Source organism: Pyxicephalus adspersus, chromosome 1, assembly GCF_032062135.1.
Source record: "Pyxicephalus adspersus chromosome 1, UCB_Pads_2.0, whole genome shotgun sequence".
In the NCBI taxonomy this organism is placed as follows: Eukaryota; Metazoa; Chordata; class Amphibia; order Anura; family Pyxicephalidae; genus Pyxicephalus; species Pyxicephalus adspersus.
Genome location: NC_092858.1, coordinates 86,364,988 through 86,392,976, shown reverse-complemented (window position 1 = coordinate 86,392,976; position 27,989 = coordinate 86,364,988). Strand labels below are relative to the sequence as shown.

At 36.0% G+C, this 27,989-nt stretch overlaps 1 protein-coding gene across 1 annotated transcript in view; it reads left to right on the top strand.

Moving 5' to 3' along the window:
- The window catches only part of ULK2 (unc-51 like autophagy activating kinase 2), a 64,973-nt gene that overhangs the window by 16,709 nt on the left and 20,275 nt on the right, over positions 1 to 27,989 (top strand). The window contains 7 exon segments of the mRNA XM_072417050.1: positions 8,331 to 8,363; positions 11,236 to 11,272; positions 18,204 to 18,377; positions 19,023 to 19,096; positions 22,752 to 22,853; positions 24,754 to 24,812; positions 25,100 to 25,182. Coding sequence (XP_072273151.1) covers positions 8,331 to 8,363; positions 11,236 to 11,272; positions 18,204 to 18,377; positions 19,023 to 19,096; positions 22,752 to 22,853; positions 24,754 to 24,812; positions 25,100 to 25,182 — 562 coding nt within the window.

The window sequence follows — 27,989 nt, the reverse complement described above, 5'->3', positions numbered from 1 at the left end:
GTAATGTTGCTTCATAGACTTGGTTGATGCTTTGACATCAGTGTTAGGAGCCATTTCTGGACAGCAAGTCAATTCAGGGAATGCATGCCAAGCCTAAGTACAGTTGTTTTAGCTGTCTCAACAACAAACTTAGCTGGACAATTGCAAGCAGGCCTTTAGAATCCTAATCATCCAAAGGAATGCTGATATGCCTCTTTAATAAATTTTCCTACATGAAGTTAGTCTTTGTTGTTATAAAAAGTTCTCTATATAAATAGGCCTAGTATGTCACATTCGGTATTATTTTATTTACTGTAATATATTGTGCTTACTGATCAAGCTAATATAAGCTGTAGATAGTCATTTTTTAGGAGAGCCCGAGACCTAAAACATTTCAATAGTTCCACAGTGATAAAATGGTTAAGAAATACTGCCTTAAAAAAATACTTGATTACCCAGGAATAATAAAAATAGTTTCCTTTTCAACAAGGAAAATAACCTAGTTCCAATTTTCTAACATGTTGTTATCACTGACCCTTATTACTGTTCTCATCAGTGTCTACAGCAGCAAATAGCAGTCGCATAAGGCCAACTTTATTTTATTCTGATAATAATGCTAATTACATCTGGGTTCAATGTGAGGTATCAGTCCAGCTGATTGTTTTCAATTTTATCACTAGCAATAAACACCAGGTGTAAGTCTGTCTGTGTCCTGAATAACTGTGATCTTGGACAGCATCTCGTGCTTGGCATCGGACAGTTCCATGGCCTTGATATTATGTATCACAGTAAATATTTCCAGTCACCTGGGAAGGCTGCCCTGATTCTCTGGCAAGTCATTTACTGTGCATTTAATGTTTGGCATAAGAATTTAAAGTCAGTTTTTAAAAGGAGAATTGTGCGTTGCAATCATTTTCTTATACCTATATATTATACCTACATATTCATATTCTTTACCTATCTCTGAGCACTCCAGATAATACATTATCAAGGACACCGGAATGAGACTGTCGTGTAACTGGGTAACTAATACCCAGGGGGAATATCAAAGAACGGCAACCAGGGGATTAGGATTAACCATGATATGAAAAAAGGAAAACACCCATATAGGCTCATATTTAAGTAAAGGAGTAGAGGGACACATATATGTTTATATGCCGTGGAAGGATTGGAGGTACATGGGTATCAGTATGTATTGCAATAAACAATAGGAGGCATACATGTAGGCTCATATTTCACTGGAAGATTAAAGTTATGAATGTGAGCTCATTTTCTGGCAGCATATTGGAAGAAAGTATGTAGGCTTGTATTCCAGTGGAAGGTTGGAGGTAAAATTGTGAGCAATTCCAGTGGAGACTGTAGGCTCAAATTTTATTAGAAGATTTAGAGGCACACATATCAGCTTGGAGGCAGACATGTAAGCTCACAAGAGGAATTGCAAAGAAAGGCAACCAGGGGAAGCATGTAAGCTTTTATCCTATCGGAAAAAGAAGAACGCACATAGGCTTATGTTATAAAAGACAAAATAAGGCATGTAAATAAGCACATATTTTATTGTTTACGGATTAGATCCATAATACGCAGTAGTGATCCCTAAAAGAATGATTGGTGACCATGGTGCAACATGTGCAGAATGAAGACGTTTCAGCGTCTTATAAGGCTGTGTGGCCCTGGGCAATAAGTATTTCCCATGTGTTCTACACTCAGGGAGATGGTAGCATGCCCTAAAGGTCAAATGGTTCCAAATGTACAGTTGTCTAATAAATTGGATTTCAACCCAAAGTTACCAAATCAAGCAGAATTTTCAACATTCATAGTAGTAAAAAATAATACTTTATTAATATTATTATTATACGGATTTATTAAACCGTCTGTAGTCCTACAGGAGCAATATGCACAGAAGGTTAACAACATTGTTGCAGTTGATTAACTTTGTCACCCTTCTACAGAAAGTAGCTTTGACAGCATATTGAATAGAAGGATAAGCAGGCACATAACAGATCTAATTAACTGCCTTCTCAGTCTCATCTGCAATCTCTGCTTTCCCCTACTAAATGCCTTTTATCAATATTATTATTATTATTAATAATAATAATAATAAACCGTGTTTATATAGAGCTAACTTTTTTTGCAGCAAAGTAGATTTAAATATCTGTTGCAAAAGACAGACAGATACAAACAGTGACACTGGAGAAGAAGACCCTGGCCCGAAGAGCTGACAATCGAAGCCTTTTCCTGTCAAAGCTCTACAACTAAATGATTGTATGCATTGATTCTTATAACATTTTTAGAACATTTGCCTTTATATGTTGTTGATCAGGACTATGTACACACCTGTGGATAAAATTGACAATTTCTGTCACCCCATGAACCTAGTTGGACCTCTGTACTTTTCTGCTCACTTTAGACATGGCACCTTGTATCTGTTTAAGAGCACTGAATACTTTATTATTGTTTGTATGATGGGATGGGTAGATGGTGAGCTCTATTTAACAATACACACATTCTAATAACAATTATTGACTTAATTTTTAATTAAAACAGCTGCTGAAATAAGTGGAAAGATTTAGGGAGAAAGGTAAATAAGAGTGCATATTTTTTGGGTTAATATGCACTTACTATTTGGTTTGTCATGAGAAGAAGGGCAATAATTTTAATTGTATAAATATTTGGGTCTATTTGCAGAATTTCCAAACTTTGTTCTCCACTTTTTAGAAACATGTTCATCACTGTATACTGAAAACTTTTAAAGCAGCATTTTTTAAGCAAAATCAACAGTAGATAACCATGCCCATTAAAAAATAGTTATGATTTTTCCAAAATAATCCTATCTGACATTTGCTGAATGTACCCCTTTGTTTTAGATTTTTTATGAGTATGCTCACCACAGTGAGTTATTTTTGTATTAGTAATTCAGTCATTCAATGCATGGGTTTTAAATGATTTAATGCTATTTGTAAGAACCCTTGTTTGAAAATGTGATACATATGATTGCTTAGTGTCAAGTCAGCTGGGAGCCTGGTCTGTAATAAAGCCAGCAGCCCTATACAGGAGTCTGCTGAGAGTAAGCACATAAGTAGTGAGCAGTACCAAAAATGTCTATTGTGTACACATCAGGCCTGACGCAAGGGTTTTGTGAATGCACTGAATAAGCCTTGATTTGCATTCTGTTCAGTTTAGCATGTAACACCATGGCTCATTGCCTGGATTGCTGTATTTGCAGTCATGTTTAAATTGAGCATGTCAAACTGATGCTTTGAGTGCTGCATGTGGTTTTCTTCATCCTGTTTTGTGGCACTCAGCACAAGCTTTTCATTTCTATTAACTGCAAATTTTTACTGTATATTGTTCAATTAAACAAATGTTATATCATAAAGTGATTTGGGTACCTGCGCTGCTTTTTTATTAAATACTTATTGCAAATTTCAGTTCAGTCTTCTAAAATTTTCCATTTTCTTTTAGTTTCCTAAAGGTGTATGTATGTATGTATGTATGTGTCCTGCAGGAGCAGCTTACACAGATCTATGTACTCCCTGTGTGACAACATTGATTGCTATCACATGTTTCTTGATATCTGGAAATACTAGTTTTTTTCTATCAGCTCCCAGCACTAAATAGAACTGCAGAAGTAGGTACAGGGCTGCAAAGAAAAGGAAAGTATATGTGTAGGAGGGGTGGAATATTAAACTCAACTTGTTGCATTGCCTTGGTCAAACAAAACACAGGATTGCTTTTGTTTGACCAAGGCAAAGAAAAAAAAAGCAGTAGCCCAGTCCGATCATTTTGACAGGTAAGTATGGATATCAATATGGAAAGCAATTGTACAGACTGGAAAAGTTCTCCAGATTTCCCAAAGTATAAGTAATAATAATAACATCTGCCAGTGCTTTGCCTCTCCTCCATCTACCTTACCAATAGAGGCACATTGCTAAAGGGTTTTGGTTGTGAGACTGCCAGAAGATGGTGGTTACTGGGGAAGATCGGATTGTAAATATGTAACCTTTATTGGATGTCTGTTTACTGTGTCTTAGGCTTAGTTTACACAGATGTTTTTCCCAGCGTTTAACCTGAGGCTTTAAAAGCCCATGTTTGAAATTCACATGCATTCCAATGAGCTAATCTACACCAGGTGGCATGTTTCCTTGAGGCACGTTTATGAACGCTATCTATAACGTTGCTTGCAAAGTTTAAAAAATTTAAATGCATGTTTAACGCTGAAAAACGCCCAAAAATGCTTGTATTTGTTTCAATGTTGCATTTTCCCGCGTTGATAAGCGCTTGAAACGTAAATACGTTAAAAATACAGGAAAACGCAGCATAGACGTTTTCCAGTGATTTAAAGGCAAGCTTTAAAACGCTAATAAAAGTGCATAAAAATGCATATAAACGCAGTAAGAAAGTTTACATGCGTTTTAAAAAACATCCGTATAGACCCAGCCTTGGCTAGAATACATAGGAAGTAAAGGGAATCCTCAAACTAGAAGATTAACATCAGTAACAACTGGCAGAAGTTCTAATCTTTTCCTACTCTAAAAACAAAATTGCTCTGTTTTATCCATGTTGGAGACATCAAAAGGGCAATAGGCAACAACAAAAATCTGAACCTGGCCATTAAAGAGGAACTATACTCAAAACAAAAAACAAAAACACACCTTCAATCCCGCAGGGCAGTCCGATCACTCCAGGGGTGTCTGGCATCTGGTCCCGCATCGCCTTGGAGCCAGAGCTTCGTGCACCGCCATCTTCATCTTCTCTTCCAGGTTCTTCATCCTACGTTCACCCGACCCAGGCGCAAGATTGGGTGACTTAGGGTGAAAAAAAAAATTTCTCTTTCAGCAAAAAGGCTTCTTCTGCCCGTGCCCAAGATGCTTGACGTAGGTTCTTCAAATTTTGTGATCCATTTTTTGACCAAGTTTAGATGTACTTTAATGTGTTTCCACAATAGAGGCATCATTTTAAATTGAGACTTTCTCATTCATGTTTTATTCATTTGTAATCTCTATATTCATTATACAACCTTCAATGGAGCTCCACCTTTACTTTCTACTACAGTAGAGAAACTGCATAGCAACATCTTCTATTTAGGTTGAAAGATAAAAATAAAAATCTACATTCACCCACTACCTATGACTCATACTTGACTCATGCATGTATTCTGTCATATTCAGTTGCTTTTGATTTTATGTTTTGTTTTTTTTTAATATGTTTACGTAAGAAAAAAGTGCAGTGGGTAAAATAATATTAATAATTAATATGTAAAAGAGTTTTTTTGATTTAGTCCTAAATATTGGTAAATTCGTAAAAAGTGTTAGACATTTTCTTTAGAGTACATTCAGACTTAGACTTGCTGTAGTCGACAGCACCAGGTAAAAAGGAGACTTGATCTTTGTAAAATATGGAGAATCCCTTCAGAATTACACTTTTGGACAGTAAAAGTTTGGAATTTAGTATGCCAGAAAATCTAAAGTGTGTCTCCTGTTAACTTGCACCACACTACAATTACTGTCCCAAAATCAGTAGAATACCTGCTAAATATTAACTTTAAAGAAACCCTGTAGCAACCGATTATGAATGCTGTTATAGCTGAACTTTCTCCTGAAATGCAATATTTGCTGCCATTCTAATCTGATGTTTGATAATTGTCCCTAGAAACAATTTTCCTGATGATTTCATGTCAGAGATGAACAAATGAGTGCTGTGTATATGTATTACACCCAAGTCTCATTCTTCCCCTATCAATATCAAGACTCATGGTTACATTAGAATCCATACTATCTTTTCCCATCAAGGTAATTACACAGGGAAGTTTAGGTATTAGCCTAATATTGTGTATTTTTGGTTGTTAGGAGTAAACTAGAACACTTGTACTCTAACCTCTAAACACCCCCTATATAGCCTTACTGAGATGATGAATGGCAAGGCCTTGGGCAACATTTGACTTCATTCCTGTGTTCTTTAAAGGATCTTGGAATATATTTTTTTGTCCATATCAGGAGAGCAGCCTAGTGTCAATGTTTCTCCCTCATAGATACAATAGAGATAGTGAATGTTGTCACGTTTGGACAGGAAGTATGTTATTCTCAAGATTGCCAGGTGAAAATAAAGCCCGGAAGGACACTAATGTAGCAACCGCATCTTAAAACAGCTGCAATATGTATACTTTTAATTTTTAGGCGTTGATACCATTTAATTTTAGGCTTTGATACCATTTATCTACTGTCTGGCCTTTATATAGATGTCATACAATTCTTAAAAACTTGTAAATCTAACAATTGTATGTAGGTGAAATGTAATCCTAATATTTAGTACTGCTTGTATATCCTTGACTTTGAACTCTTCTTGTGGTGTTCATGGGATTCTGTAATCTCAGGTACGGCAACAAATACACAGATAGGCCTTTCTTTGTTGGCAAGGTGGTATTTTAGATCTATGTGATGGCCTTTGTCCTGCAGTGTGTAGAAAGGGTATAATGTTCTCATACTTCAACAATAACATTTGAACACATTCTAAGAAGCTTTGTAAATTCTGCTCCATATGACCACATACCTTGCTATTTTTAGTTTTTAGCATGTGACTGCTTTCTAGGAAACCCAGAAAAGTTCATGGAGTTCCTGAAAACTTTATAACGTTTACTCCTGCTATCATAGCTCATTTGTCTAACTTTTTCTGTGAACTCTGTGATGCAGATGAACATGTGCAGTACATTATCCTGGGGCTTTTAGAGGTGTGGTTTATTGTGCATTATTGTTAAACAGGGCTTTTTTTTTTTTTTTTTTTTTTTTACTATCTTTGTCTTTTTTTTTTATTTTGCAAATGCTGGCTTTTTATTTCAGGTGTTTACCTTTTGTATTACATTTTAGCAGGCAAAAGAGTTTCTTATAGGCTTTAATTATTTTATTTTGCCCCTCCAAAATTCTTTTCCAGTATTTTGGGTCTGTAATGATTTACACGCTACATCATATTTTCTTCCTGCTCTCATGCATATGTCCTTCTTACTCAACTCAAAAATGATTTGACTGTATGTTTATAATTCAGAATATTGTTTAGTCAGACACAGGATTCCTCTTGGGCTTTGACCATAATTATGGGTTATGAGCAGATAGATGTTCTTGAGAATCTCTTAAACTTTTTAATAAGTGAGTGCATCATGTACAGTTGAAAGCCTTTGCTGTGAATGTGAATATATCCTCTGCCATTTTTTTTTCACCGTAGCCAAGTTTAACTAAAGCTGCAGAATTTCAGCAAACTCAATCACATGAATTTACAGGGTCATGGCCATCCAGCTGTGAGGCGAGGTAACAAAATAAGCCTTTATGACTGTAATCTGAGCTTCCTTGTGTGAGAGCACCTGCCTTTGGAGGCCAGGCTTGTTTTGCTTGGTTCGTGTCAGAAAGATTTGACTTTCCTAGAAAGCCCCTTTCCAGGAATGCTAGAACAGCAGAATGTAACATAACGCACTGGAACGTTCATTAGCATTAGTCTTAATACATTCACTGCAGTGCTTGTGGTCAGATTGCTGTACTTACTAAATGACACGTCATAACAAAATCAGCTATAGTAATAATGTACTTGTAATTGAGTCTAATAATTCCCAGATGTTTATAACCTCTGCAGTACCTAACTTTTTTTTATATATTTCCATTTGCAGAACAGCCAGTTTAAACAGCACTTTACAAGTAGTCTATGTCTTTAATGGAAAAGAGATCTGCTGGTAGATCTAAGGGCCGACAACAAGAAACGTTCACTGCTCCTTCCTGCTCACATTGCTTTTGGCCCATCTTCATGTTGGGCTGGCTAGTTTGGGGGGAATGGGGCAGCCTTGATCAGTAAAATATTTAGTTTTCCTTCCTATAGTTTCTTGCCTATAGTTTATAGTCAGGTGATTTCGGCAGATAGTACTGAAAAGCTCTGTGCCACCTTTTGCTTTTTTATTGCAGGTTTATTTTTGATTAAATATTAATCTTTATTCATCACAACAATAGCAATACAGTTAGGGTACATTCACCAAAGGAATTGCAACGCAGCGCAAAAACACTACATTACAATCCCCCAACACACGGAAATAAATACATACATTCCTGCACATTACCGTGTGATGCCTGACGTATGGTGTTACCTTACTGCAGTCAGTACTCACATCCATTTAGTGCTAAAATTGCAGTATTTGCTGCATAATGTTAGTAAGCCACTGTTTTTAATTGCGTTAATGGTTCCCTGTTGTTTTTGTTTTTTTACAATGTTCTGATTGCAGGGTAGTATTTTTGTTTATTCTGAATAGGGATCTTAAATTGTATTCGGTTTTGGAAATAAACTTTCGTATTTATGCATTGACGCTTGTTTTTGTTTTTCAGGAAATGCCGAACTCCGTTTTCTTGGTCATGGAGGTAATATATTCTTTTGCTCATATTTGTATATACCGTGATGCTTGCAATCTTAGGGTTTATTAGGCTTTTGCTGCATAATTTAGAGAAGAAAAAAATGTTATTTTTTAAAACTTTTATTTATAGAAGGTTTCAAAGACATGAGCATGAGAGAACAAAAATATTTATTAAGATGAAGCCATGAAATACATATTAGAAAACCTATGCATTCATGTGGGGAAAACCTTGGTTCACAATGTACACATATAAAAAAGATTAATGGCAATGAATGAGAGGAGTTGCGGGATCTTCTGGGTCTAAAAGGTAAACAATAGTTAGTGTGGATAAGGTAAATACAGCAGGCTTGTCCAAGATGGAATACATTGTGATAGTGTAGAATAACTGGGCGATGATAGCACTGGGTCCGCTCAATAGTTCATAAACAAATAATTGCTAGGGATAGGGTCATGTCATTATTATTATGGTGTACCCATTGGTAAGTTAGTAATGCAACCAGAAGGGGAGTAAGTGAGATTAAGGAAATACTAGGTGAAGTATCGAAAGCCAGAAAAGACAATTTAAAAATTCAACTGCAAGTGTAATAATAAATAGAGTTATGGTTCTGTAAACCTTTACATGTGCAGCCTTCAACACCCCCCCTTAATTTATTCTGGGATGCTGGGCTAAGGAAGCCATAATACTTCTGGATAGTGTCAAGATGCTCTACACCCTTCTGCATGGTATTTGTTCATCTTGCTCGTCAATAAGAAAGTGCGGTAGGGAACAAACAGTATTTAACACTAACTTTCAGTGTAAAAACTTGCTTACTATGGTGCCTTAGGTGTTATGTGCTTAGTGCAGGGGTCAGCAACCTTTACTATCAAAAGAGCCATTTTGCCTCCTCTTCCACTAAAGAAAAATAGTCTGGAGCCGCAAAACATAACACAGTTTATAAACTTTTAAAAGTTTTAATATTGTTTTAATTTTACCCGTTACAACAAGTGTGCATGTGTAGGCCTACTTTGAAATAAATTAAACACTGAACTATGCCCCTAGAAGCCTCCAGCTTCTAACGTATCATCCTGTTACATTAGAAGCTGGAGGCTTCTAACGTAACAGGGTAGATTTTTTTGATGGGCAGAGTTCTTTATGTTCTGACGATGAAATTTTAAGGGGTGTTAGCCACAGGTGTCCCTCATTTGCAGCTTTAATTTTGTTCACCTGTACCCCCCAATCTTCAGTAATTGGGGTTCAGGTGCTAGAAGCCTCCAGCAATGTGTAACAGGGTAGATTATTTTGATGGGCAGAGTTCTTTATTTTCTGACTATGCCTTAGCTATTCAATTGTAGGTGGTGTTAGCCATAAGTGTCCCCCACTTGCACCTCTATTTTGGTCACCTGTACCGCCTCCCCCCCGTTCCAGAGAAATTGGGGTTCAGATGCTAGATGCTTCCAGCAATGTGTAACAGGGTAGATTTTTTTGATAGGCAGAGTTTTTATGAATTTTTAGGAGGTGTTAGCCACAGGTGTCCCATACTTGCGCCTCAAATTTTTTTCACCTGTACCCCGTTTCCAGATAAATTGGGGTTTAGGTGCTAGAAGCCTCCAACAATGTGTAACAGGGTAGGGGTTTTTTGATGGGTGGAGTTTTTAGGAGGTGTTAGCCACAGGTGTCCCCCACTTGCACCTCTAATTTTGTTCACCTGTACCCCCTTCCTGTTCCAGAGAAATTGGGGTTCAGGTGCCTCCAGCAATGTGTAACGGTAGATTTTTTTGATGGGCAGAGTTCTTTATGTTCTGATGATAGCCTAACAATTAAATTTTAGGGGGTGTTAGTCACAGGTTTCCCCCACTTGCACCTACAGTTTTGGTTTTGTACATCTCCCCATTCCAGAGGAATTGCGGTTCAAAGGAGGGGGATGTCATTGTACACACCCATTTGTACACGCCCCGTGGTAGATTTTTTTCACTGGTAGATTTTTTTCATTAGAACACCGGATAGGGAATCCCCCTCCTCCGCAGTGTCTTGGGAGGAAGGGGATCCCCCATCAGAGATCTCCCCGCGGCAGCGGAAGGGAGCCACAACAAGGAGGCTGAAGAGCCGCATAGGCTCTTCCCTATGCAATGGTTCTATAAAACAGACTATTTCTGTTTAATGAAGGGAAAAAAGTAGTTATTCAAAGATCATTATGAAGTTTTACATAAATTAATAAAATTTGTTGGAAAACAAATATATGCTATTAATTAAACTTTTAAATAAAACTGGTCCTATAATTTTCAGGGTTTCAGATATTTTCATGATAGATGACCCTTATCCGTTACCCTATTCCAGTGTTTTTCTTGCCCTTTGTGATTTGTGGGAACCAATGAAAATTATATACAAAATATCCACAACTCGCAGGTTGTTGCTGCTGACCAACACATTTGATTACGTTGAATAGCGCACTCCTTGCTGAGCGCTGTCGTTCCTCATGCAGCTGTAGTGTCCTGTATTTATATAATACTCTAGGGTAGAATCACATCGCCCACCAGAGACACTATCCAACACATCCAGAGGTGTCTGCTGGAGGGGTGAGCATTTTAGCTTCTTATATTTTAGGGGGAGATGGCTGGATTTTCTGTTTTGACAGGAACAGGGTCCCCTTATGTTTAAAATAAACTTTGTTTTATTTATTACTATTTGCAATAACTTATTTCCCATTTACTTTCTGTCCCTGTTCTCTGTCTATCATAAGTTTTATGTTTACAAAGGAAGTAGATTGTCTAACTTAATATACACAAAGCCATGAGAATTTTGAAAACATATTACTAAACTCTGCCTTATTCTCTGCCAGCAAATGATTTGGATATTATGCAAGCCATGAAAAAAATTATTTAACATTTGTTTTTCTCAACAGTATTGCAATGGAGGAGACTTGGCAGATTATTTACAAGGTAACTGGTTCCTCTTTTTCTAAAATGTTTCAAATTATTTCCATTTCTGTGACTCTTGCTGGCAGATTACTCTCTGCCTCTGATGAAACTTGGTCTAGAAGTCCCTCACTGCAGATTAGAAGTGGTAATAGGAGCCTGTTGTTTTCCCAGCTTCATTGTCTTGGCTGCCGTTAGCTGTTGTCATTGTGCCATGCTCGAAAATCTCAGCTTTAATTGAATTTGAAGGCTGTAGCGAATAGCCTTCTCTTGCCTGCTGAAACATTTTATTTGCATTTAATGTACAAATTTACAGAACATTAATCTTTGTAGGCACCTTTATTGCTATTTAAAAAGACTTAATCATTACAAAGAAAGCTGTTACCAAGAAATTCATAAGTGATGAGGATGTTTTCCTTGGAAAAAATAGTTTGTACTTTTATAGTTTTATGATCTGTATGTGCAGCTGTTTTTCACTTTTTTAGTGTCCTTGATATTGATGTAATGGGTATATGCAGTGTTGTTATGTAACTTTTTGCATTGCAACCTTTAATTTCTCTCCCTGTTGGGGTGGCATGGCATGGGATGCAAAAAGTAGCTTCCCCCTTTTAGATTACATCAAAAGATTTTAGAGGAGGATTTTGCAGAATAGGAGTGGTGAGCAGAACAGGCACGTATATGATTTCTTTAGAAGTACACCTATTTACATATAGTTCTAGGTTGGTGACTCAAAGTATTTAACCAATCCCTGGGGCAGCTTAAATAAATATAAGCAATTACTACACAGTGGTACATGATAATATAAACCCTGCAAATGTTACTCATTGTGTACTCATTTTTTGTCTCGGCTGTTCTGGCAGCTAGAGACAAAACATAGCAGTACATTCTTAAACCAAGCAGCTGTACATCATCATTCTAATAACATTAGGGGCTAATTCAAAACTAGAGAAATTCATTGTTTAACCACAGTCTCATAATATTACCTGGATGCACAGTTCCACTTAAACCTGCTGGTCAGCCAATGTGGTCTGGCTGTGTTCTTGTTGATTCTGCCAACAGCAGATTGTAAATCTGCACCATGCCGGTTATATTAAAAGCTAGCTCAGCAGAAGCCAAAGAAAATCCCCCCAGCATTTAAAATTGAACTTAACCACTATAAAAGCCTTGGAAAGAGTGCTGTTTTTGTGGTATTTTGGAATCTGGTGTTGTCAAGCTAGGTTCCTGCACACCTTGGAAATATTTTGCATTAAACCTTTAAAACAACAATGGAATATTTCATTAGTCTACCTACATACTATAGACTTTTGTCATTGGAAAGGGTCTTTCATGATCCTTTCCAGCAACAAAAGACTGAAAGATGCATGAATGAGTGTTGTACATACAGCGCCATTCTGCTTTATGGAGCGGGGAGGGCGGAGAATGAGCGAGTGGCCCCCGCTACGCTTCACCTTTACTTGCATTGTGGTTGTTTGTCGTTCGTTGTCCATGGATCCGCCAGGACTGTATTTATTATACTTTTTGTGGACAATTCAAATAGACCTTGTATGGTCATAGATGGTTACAAAAAGGAATTCCGGTGTTAAAACAAAAAATAAAGGCAACCCATTTTGCATGGATTTCCTGTAATACTCTTCTAAACCTAATAAACTTCACTCTCCTTGCTGCTGTAGTTAATGACCTTTATGCTTTTATGAAAAAATACCAGAAAACCGTGCCTAAAATGGTTGGCTAATGTGATAAAATATTGTAATCAACATAAAAACACAAATTTAATATATAAACAATAAATTAAAAACTATAATTACTATTACCAAAAACTACAAAAAAAAGTCTGCTGATGTTTAAATCACACAAATAGTGTTTAAACAGTGCAGAAAACGTAATGAAAATGTGTCAATTTGCTTCCAAGCAACTTATCTTCTGCAGTACAATAAAAGTAAAATCATAAAAAAAAAAATTGTCATTTTCATATTTCACCAATATCACATCTTCACCGCAACTACAGTCTCACTCACTGAAGATATCTGACCTTTTCTTATAAGAAGCTTGTATATGCACTTTTATCTTTTCCAATTTGTTCCTCCATTGTTGGGGATATCTGGTCTCCTTTTACTTACTGGGACTCACTCCTTATATCTCCTCCTGAAGTGTGTGAGAGTCACTTGGCATACAAACTTTTAAAACAAACGTGTAAATTTACAGTTTCATATTCTAAACCACATGGATCATAAAGCAATCACTAGTCACTTTAATGCATTTCATCAAGAGAAGTTCTCTTTACATTACTGTATTGTCCAATCATTTGCTTGAAAACAAAAGCACACGTTACAATATGGAAGTACTATCTCTTATGTGTGACTTAGGCACCAACAAACTTGTTTGTGCCTTTGGGTATGATTAACGTCATTGTTTTCTAATTCTGATGAATGTTAATGGTTGTATGTTAGAATGCTTTAGGCATCTGTAATGGAATCACATGCTTTGGTAACATGTCTCCAGTGCACATTTAAGGAAGTGGCATCATCAAAGAACATCCAGTGGCCTAAGTAAAGGGACACCCAACCTAGAAGTGGATGACAGCATTACTGACAGGTGGGGTCAGGGAGCTAGGGACCTTTTGTTGCCGAAGGAGAGCAGTTTAACGTCGTCTTCTCTTCTCTTTTTTTTTTTTGTAATAGCAGTGCTATGAAAAATATGATCCTCTAGTTGAAGTGATGTGCTGTGTAGTGTACAGGTTGTCAGCATTTCATAAATGCCTGGGATATTTTTATAGTACCAACTATATTTACTTTCTGGTTTTTAGGGTTTTTTTCCGTATGGAGAGTTTAAATCAACATGTTAGTAAAGTTGTTAAAACTGTTTTGAACATGTTTACATTACATAGTCATGCTTTTCATGTAATGGAATAACCTCTTAGGAGTCCTGGATGTGAGATGATTCTGTAATAGGCTTTTGGAGCCAAGAGGTTGTCCTTGCATGACACGGCTGTACAGAGCTTGGAGCTAGCAGCGGCAGTGTCAAGCTAATGCTGCATGAAAGAATTCAGCAATTGTAGGAGCAGATTCATAATCCTCTCCTCGGGGAGAACCACATTAGTGTAATGCCAGCGAAGGGGAGGAAAGAAGGGCATGCTCTATCATTTTGCATTCAACAAATTCTAATAACATTGTTTATGTATTATTGGTACCTGTGAATGAAGCAAAATCATTGAGAGGTCTCTATTTTATTTTAGGTAAAATATACAGAAATGAACTAACTAGCAGATTTATAAAGCATTAAAAAAAAATGATACTTAAATGATACCTACAGAAATTAGGTTGTAGTTGGGTTGTGGATGAAATTGCAATAAACATGCACATTTGGATCAACTGGTAGGAAAGTGCATGTTTAGGCTGCTGGAGGAAAAAGGAGAACCTTGGTGACAACGATTGCTAGATCTAGTGTAGTTGATTTTTCATAGGGATGTTCAGTAAACATCACAAAAAATAGCAGATCCTTATATATCCTTGTTTGCTACATTTAGTTTATTAGCTTTTAGATGTGATGGGTTGGGGGTACATAGGAGAATGCACAACTTCTTCTATATTTTTTTCCTCTCCTCTCCAAAGGTCTAGGCTTAGTAGAGTTAGGTTTGCATGCTTATTGGATGCTCTGCCTCACTCTAAAAATGTTCTACCTAGAGTGCCATTAGATTGAACTAATCACCATATATACAGGTCCTTATTGTAAGAGGAGTCTAAAAGGGGTTTTCCACCGAAATTGTTTTCGGGGGCTTCATGCAAAATTAGCAGGATGCAGTGATTGAGTTTCAGCAACATTTTAGACTGTGATAAAACGGCCTTTACAAGTTATACTGTAAGCTGCACTTTTAGTGCTTCTGCTTCTGCCAAGGGTTTCCTTAACTGAATCCTTGAGTTCTATGAAACAAAATATTTGCAACTGTGACCAAACCATACATTTTGTAAAAACATGTAAATGTAATTTACCTGTGAAAGCCTCACTCATGTAGATATTCAAGGCCCCCAAAACTACTGCTGTGCACTAACATGTTGAATGTGACATTGTATGTGGGAAAAAAAAAAAAACATTTATGGAAACAAATTTAAACTATCTGAATTTTCTGTGCTTTTTACCTGCACCTTTTAAGCTGGTGACAGGGTCATTGTACCTTTCCCAACCCTCTGGCAATCGCTGTTGGTCAGTGGATGTGTCATCCCCTTTGACAGATACTTTCTGAATAACTTTGTCACACAACCTATCACTGGAGGCGGCCTGGAGAACGGTTTTATTCCATGATCTTTATTTTTTTGGAGCAGGTTTTTGAAGCATCACGTGACCTAGAAGCAAAGTTAGTTTTATATATAGTTTTGTATAAAATGTACATTTTTGTATACAGTTTTATGTTCAGCAATAAAACTTGTAACCTAAATATATTTTTTTTCACTGCATGAAAAGATATTGGATTTCCAGCAAGCAAGTAGCATGTTCTGCTCATTTTTTACACACGCAAGATTTTACTGGTTTACTTATAAAGCCTGGTTTTATTACAGCTCTTAATACCTTAAGCTCAAACTACAGGCGCAACACAATCGTGTGGGACACAATAGCTTGCTTTAATTGCCTAATATCCTGAAAGTTTGTCTGCAACCTTTACAAATGCATATTTAATAATATCAATATATACTATATGCCCTACTTCTCTTTTTTGATTGCATGTAGTTGATAGATGACATTAGTATTTCTTTAGTGATTGGTGGGTTGGATGTTTAAAGTGGAACTAAACCCAGTATACCAGGGATGGGCAAACATTTTTTTGATCATGAACCACAGTGATTTTCAAAATGTGATAGTCAGGCCGGGCCAGTATTAGGTGTATGGTGAGTATTTCTATAAACAGATATAAATTATGTGTGAAAGCAGTCTGGAATAAAAAGGGCAACGGGCCTGCACTATACTCGCCAGCTCCTGTTCCAATACGGGGCATCGTCATCTTGTTCTCTTCCTTGGTACCCAGAATAGGCAAGAGAAGCCGGGATTGCTGTGTATCCTGCATTTTTAAAAGGTGTATAAATTTTACAAGTGGAAATGTAGTTCCCCAGTAAGGGAAACCATCAATTTACTAGACTGTATCACACTATAATTAAATATAAATTTATCTTATCGTGTTCATTTTTTCCAAAGAATGAATGAGGTTTCAGCAGAAGTAAATAACTTTGTTGTAGCCAACCATACATAACATAATACTGAGTGGTATAACACATTTGTTCATTAAAAAAAATGAAAAATCCTGAGAATGCATGATATAGTTTAGTTTTAATATAAATATCATATAAATCAAAATGTTGTTACTTGAATAATTTTAAAATTGTATCCAGTTACATTCACCCTTTTGTATTTGAATGGAAGTTCTGAAGCTTGGTTTGTATTTTTTAGCTGAACAAGCTCAAGGCTGTCCCTGGTGTTTCTTAATTTAGCCATTAGTTGACTTTTGAATGATATATATCTTGAAATAGAAAATGAACACAAATATTTTTCAGTGTTTTTGTTTTTTATTTTTCACATGAATGGAGAATTCATTTAATTTACCTTCTGCAGTACTAGCTCTTGCTGTAGACGGGTTATGGTATTTTGGTTCAATCATTTCTCCAATATTTAACCATATTGGCTTAGTTGTAATTCCTGTACTGTAATTACTTCAACTATGCTTTTTTGGATTTGTGACATCTAGGACTGGACCTATAAGATTCCTCATAGCCAATATCTGGGGGAATGCCAGCTTCCTTGTTTTATAAATCGAGCCCCTAGTGTTAAATCCTGTAATAATAATAAAAAAACTGAATAAAAATTAGGTTTATGTTGTATAGAAAGATGATTGTTTAAATTATTTTTTATGTATACCTTATGATTGCAATGGGAAGTTTAGTGAATGCAGCCTTATACAGGTTAATATAGGCAGCGTTGTCACCTCCAACTTGGCAACATACCAGGATCTTCCTTGTTCCTAAACAGATCACCTCTGTTGTTAAAGCTGTTAGTAGCAGTGTAAATATGTCTGGAAAGCACCTGGAAGTTTTACAGCTAATAAGCTTAAGGTTTAACTTCAGACACTAAAACTTTCTTTCAAATATATTTATTATCCACAGAGCCTATAAATCAAAACCAATATGCAATAAATGTAAAATTACTTTGTAACAGTGACTTCATCACTTTGCTTCATATAGCCTGTGCAGAGAGCTGAGCATTAGGAAACACCCTGCAAGTCCTTCCATTACAGGAGGAAACAAATAGAAGACCAGTCTCCCTGCACGCATGTAGAGACAACATCAATTAATTATTATTATTACTACACAGTATTTATATAGCACCAACATATTACACAGCGTTGTACAAAGTCCATAGTCATGTCACTAGCTATCCCTCAAAGGGCCTCACAATCCAACGTCCCTACTATAGTCATATGTCCTAAAAGTCTAAAGTCAATTTTTTTTTTTGGGGGGGGGGGTGGGGGGGAAGCTAATTAACCTCACTGCATGTGTTTGGATCACCAATGACTGGTCTTTATTACAGGAAGCTCCTGCACAGGCAAAGTTTACAGTGGATATTTGTCCACAACTGTACAGCAATCCTAAGCAGTCTGAGATTCTAGCAAAGATACACATGCATCTTGATTTTATACAATATTTGCCTATCCCAGAATTCTTCTTTAAATCATTAACACCCAGGAGAAATTTGTGGTCAGTAATGTTTTTCCCCTAAATGTTTTATGAGAACCCAGGTCACAATAGGGGCTATATAGCAGACACGGTTAACCTACAGCCTAAATCTCTTTCCCTACACCACTGAATGGCATGTTCATTGTACCTTTGGTGAAAGCAGTTACCGTGCACCTACCTTACTTACCTTAAAAATACTGATAATCAGAGTCATATAGATAAATATTTCTTTTTCAATGCAGTTAAAGGAACTTTGAGTGAAGACACAATTCGAGTTTTTCTGCAACAGATCGCAGCTGCAATGAAGGTGTTACACAGCAAGGGTATCATCCACAGGGACTTGAAGCCACAGAATATTCTGCTCTCTTATGCTACTCGAAAGAAGCTCAATTTTAGTGGCATCAGGATAAAAATTGGTAATTATTGATTTATCACACAGTTTTGAGCAGGATCATGTTTTTCTTATGATCACAAATTGGTTTTATATTGTCAGCAATAATCAAGAATATAGATTTAAACAATTACATCTTAAGGTGGAACAAATTCTGGGAAGTATGATATGTAATATTGAAATCTTATAATGACATTTTCAAACTTTCATCAAACTGGAGAGACTTTAAAACACTGTACAGGTTTCCTTAACCCACCCCCTTTATCTGTTTTACCACATATTAGCCATCACATCACAAGACATAACTACACTATATACCAGCTCTCCAATATACCAGGCAGTGTACAGTTTTAGAGAGATGGATTGGAGAGCCAGGAGAAAATGAACACTGCTTAGTACATAAGATGCCTGGCCAATCTACAATGGGACAGTGCTGCATCTGAACAGCCTTAAATTGTGATAACAAATGGCCATTTATTTCCATTGGTAACCTCATGTTTCTGGTTCTTAATCTCAGGCCTTGATTTAGAGTTTGCATTTTACACACTACTGTACTTTTTAGTGTTTAGTTAGTGAAAAAATGAGCTGCAGCTTATGGCTTTTTATTTCTATGTTCATATTTGGAATGTTGGTTACCTTTTTGTTTTTTTATTTTTACTACCAATTTTAGCGGACTTTGGCTTTGCTCGTTATCTTCAAAGTAACATGATGGCTGCCACACTGTGTGGTTCTCCAATGTACATGGTAAGCTAATACCTTATTTTTAAGTAGTCTTTGTTTGAAATAGTTAAATGACTTGAAGATAGTTTGCCAAATTTGTATTCTGGCAACCAAATTTAGGCAACATACACATGTTCAATTTTTGTCATTGTAAATATTTTTTTTCTGATAAATAAGTGATAGATTACGAATGAGTGCTGTACATACAGCATTGTTCTGTTCTATGGAGAGGGGAGAAGAGTGTGTGAGTGGCACCCCACTTTGCTCTTCTCCATAGACTTGTGCAGCTGTAGTTTGCCGGTCGTTCATGGATCCCCGAGGATAGATCCATGAACGATGTTGTGTGATTGCTGTACACATGTCAGATTCTCTCCTGGGATTAGCCTAAAGGTTGTATTTACCATACAGACTTGTTATCTCTAGAGCAAGAAAGGGAAAAGCATGACCCTGTATGGCATGCAGAAAGGAGATATTATGAGCTTTGTTTTAGAGTTACTGTGACCTGACACGTATGTGATAGTGCTAGTGAGTTCACATGCTTGATTGATTGCTGAGTTCCTAGAACCATGTTATTATGAGTTCACACTGACCTTAACTGACTGTTGGGTAATGTATTATTATCTTTTTTTTAATTTCTAAAATAATTAAAAAAGCATAGGTATTAAAATAAGTCCAATTGGCCTACAGAAATATGTTCTTTGTAAATGATTGATAGAATGTGAAAATGAATAGTTAACAATGACCCTATTACCACAATTCAGATATCTGCTTAAGTCTAAAGGTAGAACACAGATTCTATGGCTTTCCTTTAGTTATTGTAATATTTAGAAGGACCTGTTCAATGAACTAAAGCTGTAATGAAAGCAACACAGAACTAATGTCATGCATTTGATTGGCTGCATATACAAATCCTGTTTACGAATGTGGGCCTAATACTTCATGCTACAATGGCATTTAAAACAAGTGCTTAGTCTTTTTCTCCTATATTGGACAGTATTATAAAAAAAAAAAACCCTACATAGACTGAAAATGTTTTACTTATGTATGTATTATATGTAATACGATATCACAATAGTGAATATTAGTGTAGCTAAATAGACAAGGTATACAGGTATAGTAAGGGTAAAAGCACTGTAATAACATTGTAATTTACCCTGGGATGTCAATTTGTTTTAAAGAAAGAAAAGACAGGCTTTTTGGCAGTATAGTGCAAGTTCAATTTTCCTGATAAAAATATTAGTTGTAGACTTAAAAAGCAACTTGTGATTGTGGGTCTCATGAACTGACGCTTTTCACCAATAATGCTTCTTCAGGAGATTGTTGAGATCAAAAAAATGGAGAAATATTAACAACAGCTGACCAATACAAGAAGATAGAATGGTATAGATATATATGAAGTGTCAGAAGATTGAACTTGTAACCTTAAAATTAGGTACTATGATGTATAACCCAGGTTGTATGCCAAGTATGTGTTAATAAACCATAATTGTTTTTGCACTATACTGCCAAAAAGCCTGTCTTTTCTTTCCTCTCTTTACTTGTATACATAAAAGCATTGTATGCAGAAGAGCAGTTAGTTAAAGTAGTAGTAGTAGTAAGTAGATTCTTAGGTCTTTTTGCCTGGTGTTCAGATTCTGATCAATGCTTGGCGGAAAACCTTCCTAGACTGTAATACAGAGAGCCCACATTTTGCTGCTGTTTCTGTTTATTCTTCCAGTTGTGTTTTATTTTATGCAGCTGTCCTGCTAGTCATTTTCTGTGCTGTAGTCTTGTCTTAGCCTCTCAAAGCTCTAATTAACCTCAGCTGCACTTTTTTTTTTAAAACTGCCCCCTCCAGTTTATATTGGCAGGAGCGAGTTCTACTCCAGAGCTGGCTTTGCAACCCATATCTTGTTTCCTAATGATTTTCTTACAGCCTATTGTCTCTTTTATTTTATGTTGTTGCAAGTCTGTTGCTCTTAGGCCATATAAAAACTAATTGAATTCAACATCTTGATTAACTGTCTGGTGGCCATCAAGTGTTGCCCCATGATATCTCATGATATCAGAATTGCTTTCCCTAATCCAGTGTAGGCAAGCTGTTCTTTAAATGGGCTGTATCCAGTTTTCTAAGCTATTTATTGCTTGCTTTTATATGGTCATATGACCACTACATCTATGTATCCCATGATCATACTACATATTATATACTATCAGATTTCCTTGTCTCTTTTCTGTTTTTGGAATTTTATTTCTCCCATATACACATCATCATATGATGTTTCAATTATGTTGCATATTAATTTCCATGGTGCTTTTTGCAGCAAAATCAATAGTTTCCGATTGAATATTCTGTTGTTTAACCCTTGTAGTGTTGTCCCCGAGGGTAACTGCATCTAAAATTATTTTTGAATGATATGGGGGAAGAGTCTGAACCAATGTCAGGCTCTGGTTGCCATCTAGGTTTGCTCTGGAGAAAATCAATTTGGTTTGCCCCTGGTAACTATTATAAATTGGATGGAAAATAATAGGATTACTAGATTTTTACAGGTGAGGAGAGATTTTCCAATAGGTAATACTACAATGCATTTCAGTAATCATATAATGCATGGAAATACATTACAGTTTACATACACAGTGCTTTTGGTTTGAATCCACTCTTAATTATGCTAAATGGGAAGTTTGATCAATAAATGACTGTACATAAGATAGCTCTTTATATGACTTGATGTTGTAGCTTCAAAAACCAGCACAGCCCAAATGTTTATTAATATTTTATTTAAATTTGATTAGGGTGGACAAGGGTTACATACTCTGTTCCCTTTTTATTTCTTTCTATAACACTATTCCCCCCCCAAGATTCTTCAGTGGGGTCACCTAAACAGAATATAGGGACAGTGACTTCTTTCAAATGGTAAACTCTGAAACTGAAGCTTACTCAAGGTGGACCCCTATATCAGGAAGGAAGAATAAATGGTTAATATAGCTTCATGGGGGAATTCGTGATTACCAGAAACTGTTACTTTGCCCTCTGAGCGTGCTTCCTTAAACTGTATGTATAGGCAAAACTTAAAGTGGATAGAAACTGTCCCATGTATGTACAAAGAAAAACAGCAGGATATTTATAACTTTTTTTACTTTTATTACTTTCTCCAAAGGTGTAAAAATTGGTTGAATATGAATAAATATATTTAGGCTTGTATAAGAATTGTTTTTTTTCATCAAAAAGAATTTTTCTGGCTGGAATTTGCTAGTCTAAAAATGTGCATGTTTAATATTTAGTGGTGCTGGAACATTTTAACATAAGAAATATGTTGGCAATATGCTAAACCACAGAAAGTTTGAAACTGAGGGTTTACAGTCAGTTATTTTTAATTATTTACATTTTGTAAGTATTTTAATTGTAATTTTGTTATTTTATACATAAAAAGAAAATTCAATCATTCAGTACTCCATCTGAATGTTTGATTCCCTAATTGGGGCAGGAGGGTGAAAGGGATTTAAAATAAATTATACCACATATGTGCCACATATATATGAAATTATGTAACATTTTAAGTTGAGACTTTCTGTTTGGATCAAAAAAAGTCTTTTTTTTTCCGGAAGCTATCTGTAATCCACATCATCATGATCATTTATACATGATGCCATATGTGGGTAGTTCTGTTTGAGTACCACCAACATTTGTTTGGCTTTTCAGGCTCCAGAGGTTATCATGTCACAACACTATGATGCAAAAGCAGATCTTTGGAGCATAGGAACCGTCATTTATCAGTGCCTAGTTGGCAAGCCACCATTCCAGGTAACCATGAATTCTCTTGTATATTTACTTTTGCTGTCTTGTTTACTTACTGTACCAGTCACTGTTTATTGCAGGAAGTTTTGTGTGGGTTCTTTGTACAAACACTGATACTATGTACAAATACTGAGAATTAATTTTTATGCAAGAAGTTATAATTGCATACAGTTTATTTGTGAAATGTTTTTAGTATGAAAGAGTATACATAAACCTGTAGCTTAGATAGTCGTATACTAAAGCCCTTTTGAAAACATTTTTCATGGTGTGATATTACTACTTTATGCACACACACAAGCAAAGCACAGCTTAACATTGTGTTATTATCATATTACATTAAATTTTTAATATTTCAAAGGTTGTACTGGCTTTGTCAGATTCCACACCTACCAATACTCATTTGATTGGGGGGGGGGGGGGTGTTGCCATGTACATGGTATACAAAAAGCCCTTTTAGAACAGTGGTTGCTAACCTTTCGGACCACTAAATTCATCATTTAAAATCCCATGGACCATTAGTATGAATTTTATAAAAAAGATAAATACATTTGTAAAATAATGATCTTCCTAATAGTGCCTGACAAAGACCTGTGGATGCTCTGATTCATTGATCAGCTCACGGTTAAGTGAAGTATTACTATTGTTACTATTATCATTAGTTTCATTATCTTTGGTATTACTAATGAAATGCAAAATGTTTGTTTGCTTTTTCTGACTCATTATGGATTTATTTCATTTAAATCTAAGACCAAACAAGAAATGATAGTTATAAAAGTCAAACTATTTGATGCCATAAATATAACAGTTAAAAAAAATACACAGTTAAGGTCATTCTTACCTAGAAAAGCATCTGAGAAATAAACAAAATAATACAATTGAATGAGAATCGGTATTCACGAAGTCCAAACAATACTGAAGTATACGGTTCGGCAATGGTTGCCTCATACAACTTAAGACTACACTGACGTCACGCTGCGCCTCCCTTTGTTTTTCCATTTTTAGTACAGTTTGTGAATTTAGTGCAATATAAAGGTGAAAATTGTCATTCAGAATATAACAATTTCTTAGAGTATTATTTTTGTTTTACTATTAATAAAAAATAAAAGTTGAAAAAAATGCCCAAATTTTTCTGTGGACCACCAAAATTTTCTTGCGAACCACCAAGACCCCTGGTTGGTGACTGCTGTTTTAGAAGACAGCTATAGCAGTACAGCCATTTTTTTCATTAGGTTTTTTTAAATGATGAAATACATAATACATACCAGTGTATTATTAGTGTACATCAAAAAGAGAAAACCCACATCAAGCATACAATGAGAGAGAGTAAGGAGCTATGGGATAAAATGAGAAAGCACAGGGTGTCCTTCAAAAAAAGAGAAAACGCTAACGCGAATTTCGCACACTAGAATGAAACCTCCAATCCCAATAAAGCATTTTTCATTTTTGTATGGGGATATTAACCAGAAGAAGTAGTAGAGGTAAAGGGAAGAGATGACAAACATTTAAGTGACCACCAGCTTTCCTTTTTGATAATGCAGCACTGAATGGACATGGACAATTTTGAATGCGATTCACATTTCTATGCTTGGGAATAAAACCATTAAAGTCAAGGAGACCTGCCTCCAAACATATGTATATGACTTTGGAGAATGAGCTATAATCTTTGTGGGCTTTTCTACTGTTTTTAAATCTTCCACTAACGGATTATAGAATTTAATGCTTACTCATAGTTTGCATTATGCTGTCAACTACCCTTTGACCTGCTTTGAATTATCTTAGCAGAAAGGTAATTTGTAGTTATCTGGATTGTAGCATGATTAGTAAATGTTGGCCAGGAGATTTTCTTAATAAATAGTTTGTTTACATAACTTTACCTAATTTTTTGATCTGGTTTTTCTACCAAAAGGCAAACAGTCCTCAGGATCTGCGATTGTTCTATGAGAAGAATAAGAACCTTGTTCCAAGGTAAGATTACTGCCCATTCTTTGGTAAATACTCTTTACAATTGAAACTATGGCCTTGCACAAGGGTTTGCTCTAGTATCATAGTGAATCTTCTGCAGGGAAAATAATGCCCTTATCCACTAAAATATATGTGTTAGAGCTTTGTCTCAGGGTGGGATACACAGTTCTTCCATTCATTGTGACTTTTGATGCTTTTTTTTTTTTTTGTTTCTTGCTAAGCATAGTTTGTGTATTTGACTCTTACTTAGATCATACACATCCTTAAGTATGCTTGTATAACTTTTATAGCATTCCTGGGGAAACATCTCCATATCTGTCTGACTTGTTGCTGGGACTTCTTCAGAGAAACCAAAAAGACAGGCTTGACTTTGGTAAGTTTTATTGATGCAGATACAGTTTATTCAGATTGCAACCTCTGTGTTTAAGGATATACTATCACCCTGCACATTTAACCCTCCAAATCCACGAAAACTCAGTCTGCTGCAGTGCTTTACTCTGTATTCGCTGGCACTAAAACTCCCATTGTCATATGGACTAGCAGCGGTGCTATCGCTCCATCATATGACAGACCAAGCTTGTCAGTTTGCTTCTGTACCTGAACAACATTGTACAGAAGGAGTCTACATGAACCCCTATACCTAAGTACTAGGTATTGTTGTCAGCTAGGACAAATGAAGGTAGGGGAAAGCCAAAGTGTTTAGCATAGCTGGACCCCTTTGCAAAAACAGGATCCTTTTACTGTAATTGTATCTTGATTCTGTACTTTATTACATTTTTAGGTTGTTTGTCTAATTTACCTGTACTCCTTTACAAACCTCATCAATAAATTAGAATTGCTAGTGTTGGAGTTTAGACCCATGCTAGTCTGCCAGAGTAGTTCGTGTGCAGGTTTTGCCATTACTGATGAAAATATCACATCTGAGGTTATAGAGGAGTTTACTGGAGCAGTCTGCCATCACGATGAGATAAACAAGAACCTGAGGGGTCAAGTCTAAATTAGTGATTACAATAGGTATTTTTTCATTTTTTTTAATGAACTTGTACTTTATTTGTTTACTGAGTATTTTGATAACTCTTAGCAAAAAGTCCTCATTTTCTGTCTGTAGACTCTATTCGATTTAGGCAACACTACCATGATCTAATTTATACAACCAAATAAATGTATAATTTAACGTTCATAAATACATGCACACTTAAACATGCTTTATTATATAGGTGTATATAGATTAAATATGCCTCAAGTCATTCATTATATAGTAATTTAAAGGATGAAAAACAAATCTTGTGGCCCAAACTTCTGGATGCATGTTCTTTGGATAAATCATTTATTATTATTTTTAGTTAGTGTAGAACAGTGCTCATTTAACTTATTTATACTGACAAAGCAAGTTTGTATTGCTCCGCAGTTTTGCTGTCCTCCAAATGTTCTTTGTGTCTTTTCATTTACTTATGTGTCAGCAAGCGCTAAAACACAGCTATGACATCAGCAAGTGTGAAAAAATATTACCTTGTTAGCTTGAAAAAGAATTTTGGCACTTCTGAAATATGAGTGGTTTGTAAAATATTAGCAAAGCCCAGTTTTACCTTACAATATGTGAATGTTAGTTATTAATATTATTAAACAGGATTTATATAGCGCCAACATATTACGCAGCGCTGTACAATAAATAGGGGTTGCAAATGACACACTAATACAGACAGTTGAAGCATTATGCTATAAACTTTTGCCCATTTTCTTTCTGACCCTTACTGTTCATACAAACAAGCCAATCGAAAGCAACTGAATTTGACACAAAAGGGTCAAATAAGTCTTTGTAGAGCTAGGTGTTATTGGTGAGCTGACACTTTTCCAGGGTTTAAATATAAAAAGCTTTTATCCTCGTGAGAACATTCTGTTCCCAAAGCTTATATTGTCCTATCAGGAGACTCGGGGGCGTTGTATGCTGATCAACACAGTTGGTGTTGCAATTCTTTCCTATGACAACAGAACTGACAGCTAAGCAAGCAGCCATGCACACCTAGACTTGGCTTCTCTTCATGAAGTTAATTATTAGTCTGCCTGAAAGTCTGCCAAGACTGGATAAACCAAATATTGTGTTTACATGTCTGAAAATAGACTGATTTCACTAAAAAGAGAAAAGACATAGGTAATGTTACATTATGCACTCCAGACGCTAAAATGTTTTTCATAGTTAACAGGGTTTTTTTAGTACACGGTTCAAGCATCATAGATCAAATACATGAAACTGACCAGAATTTGTGTGCCAATCAAAATTTATACTAGCAAGAAATGTGTTGATAATTTGCTATGAGTACTGCACTTTTAACATAGACTGACCTAGACAGTGGTTGGAGGTTGGTAAAACAAGTGCTACCTGCAGTATTCTGCATTTGGAAACATCAGAAAAAAACATTTCTCAACTGCACAAAAAGGTAATCACTTTAGGACCATTGTCTACAGGCTTTGGATTTTGTCCAGCTTGCTTTTGACATCAGTTTCAGATACATCAGGGATCATTCAGAATTTGATTACCTCCTAAAATATATTCGATTTGTTTCCTGTTGCTTTGATATTCCTATAGATTGTGATGAGTAGAGCGCATCAACATAGGTTCTTCGTAATACTCTACAGTAACTGGTCCATTGCAGTCATATAGAGGTTCCCAAATCATAGACACCATTTTATCCTGAAATATTAGCTGAATGCAATTGCTACCTGCATGAATTTCTTGGTGGTATGGCCATCCCAGGCTCTCTTTTTGTTACCCAAACCACTCACATGGTCTGCTATCGTTATAGTTACACCCTGGAGAGCCCTCATTGGACATTTTAAGCTTATGCAGGGGTATCAGGTCAGTGGTTCCAAACAAGACTTTTCTGGCTAATAAGGTGGTAGCAAGCACTTATTAACCAGTAAAAGTATGGCCAGTGTCCGTGGGCTTTTGTTTGCTTCCATGTCAAACTCCCAATAATCTCAGAAGTGGCCTATGCTGACCACAAGTGCAATGTCCCACCGAAGAATCTGGCTTTCAGGCCTTAATCCAACCTTTCCAATGGTTAGACTGTATGAAGTCTACTTGTATAGACATAATTTATGGGACATGCCACTAAATAGACATGGTGTAAGAGTATTATTGTTATTACACAATACCTTGTAAATTGTTTGTTGTCCTATATA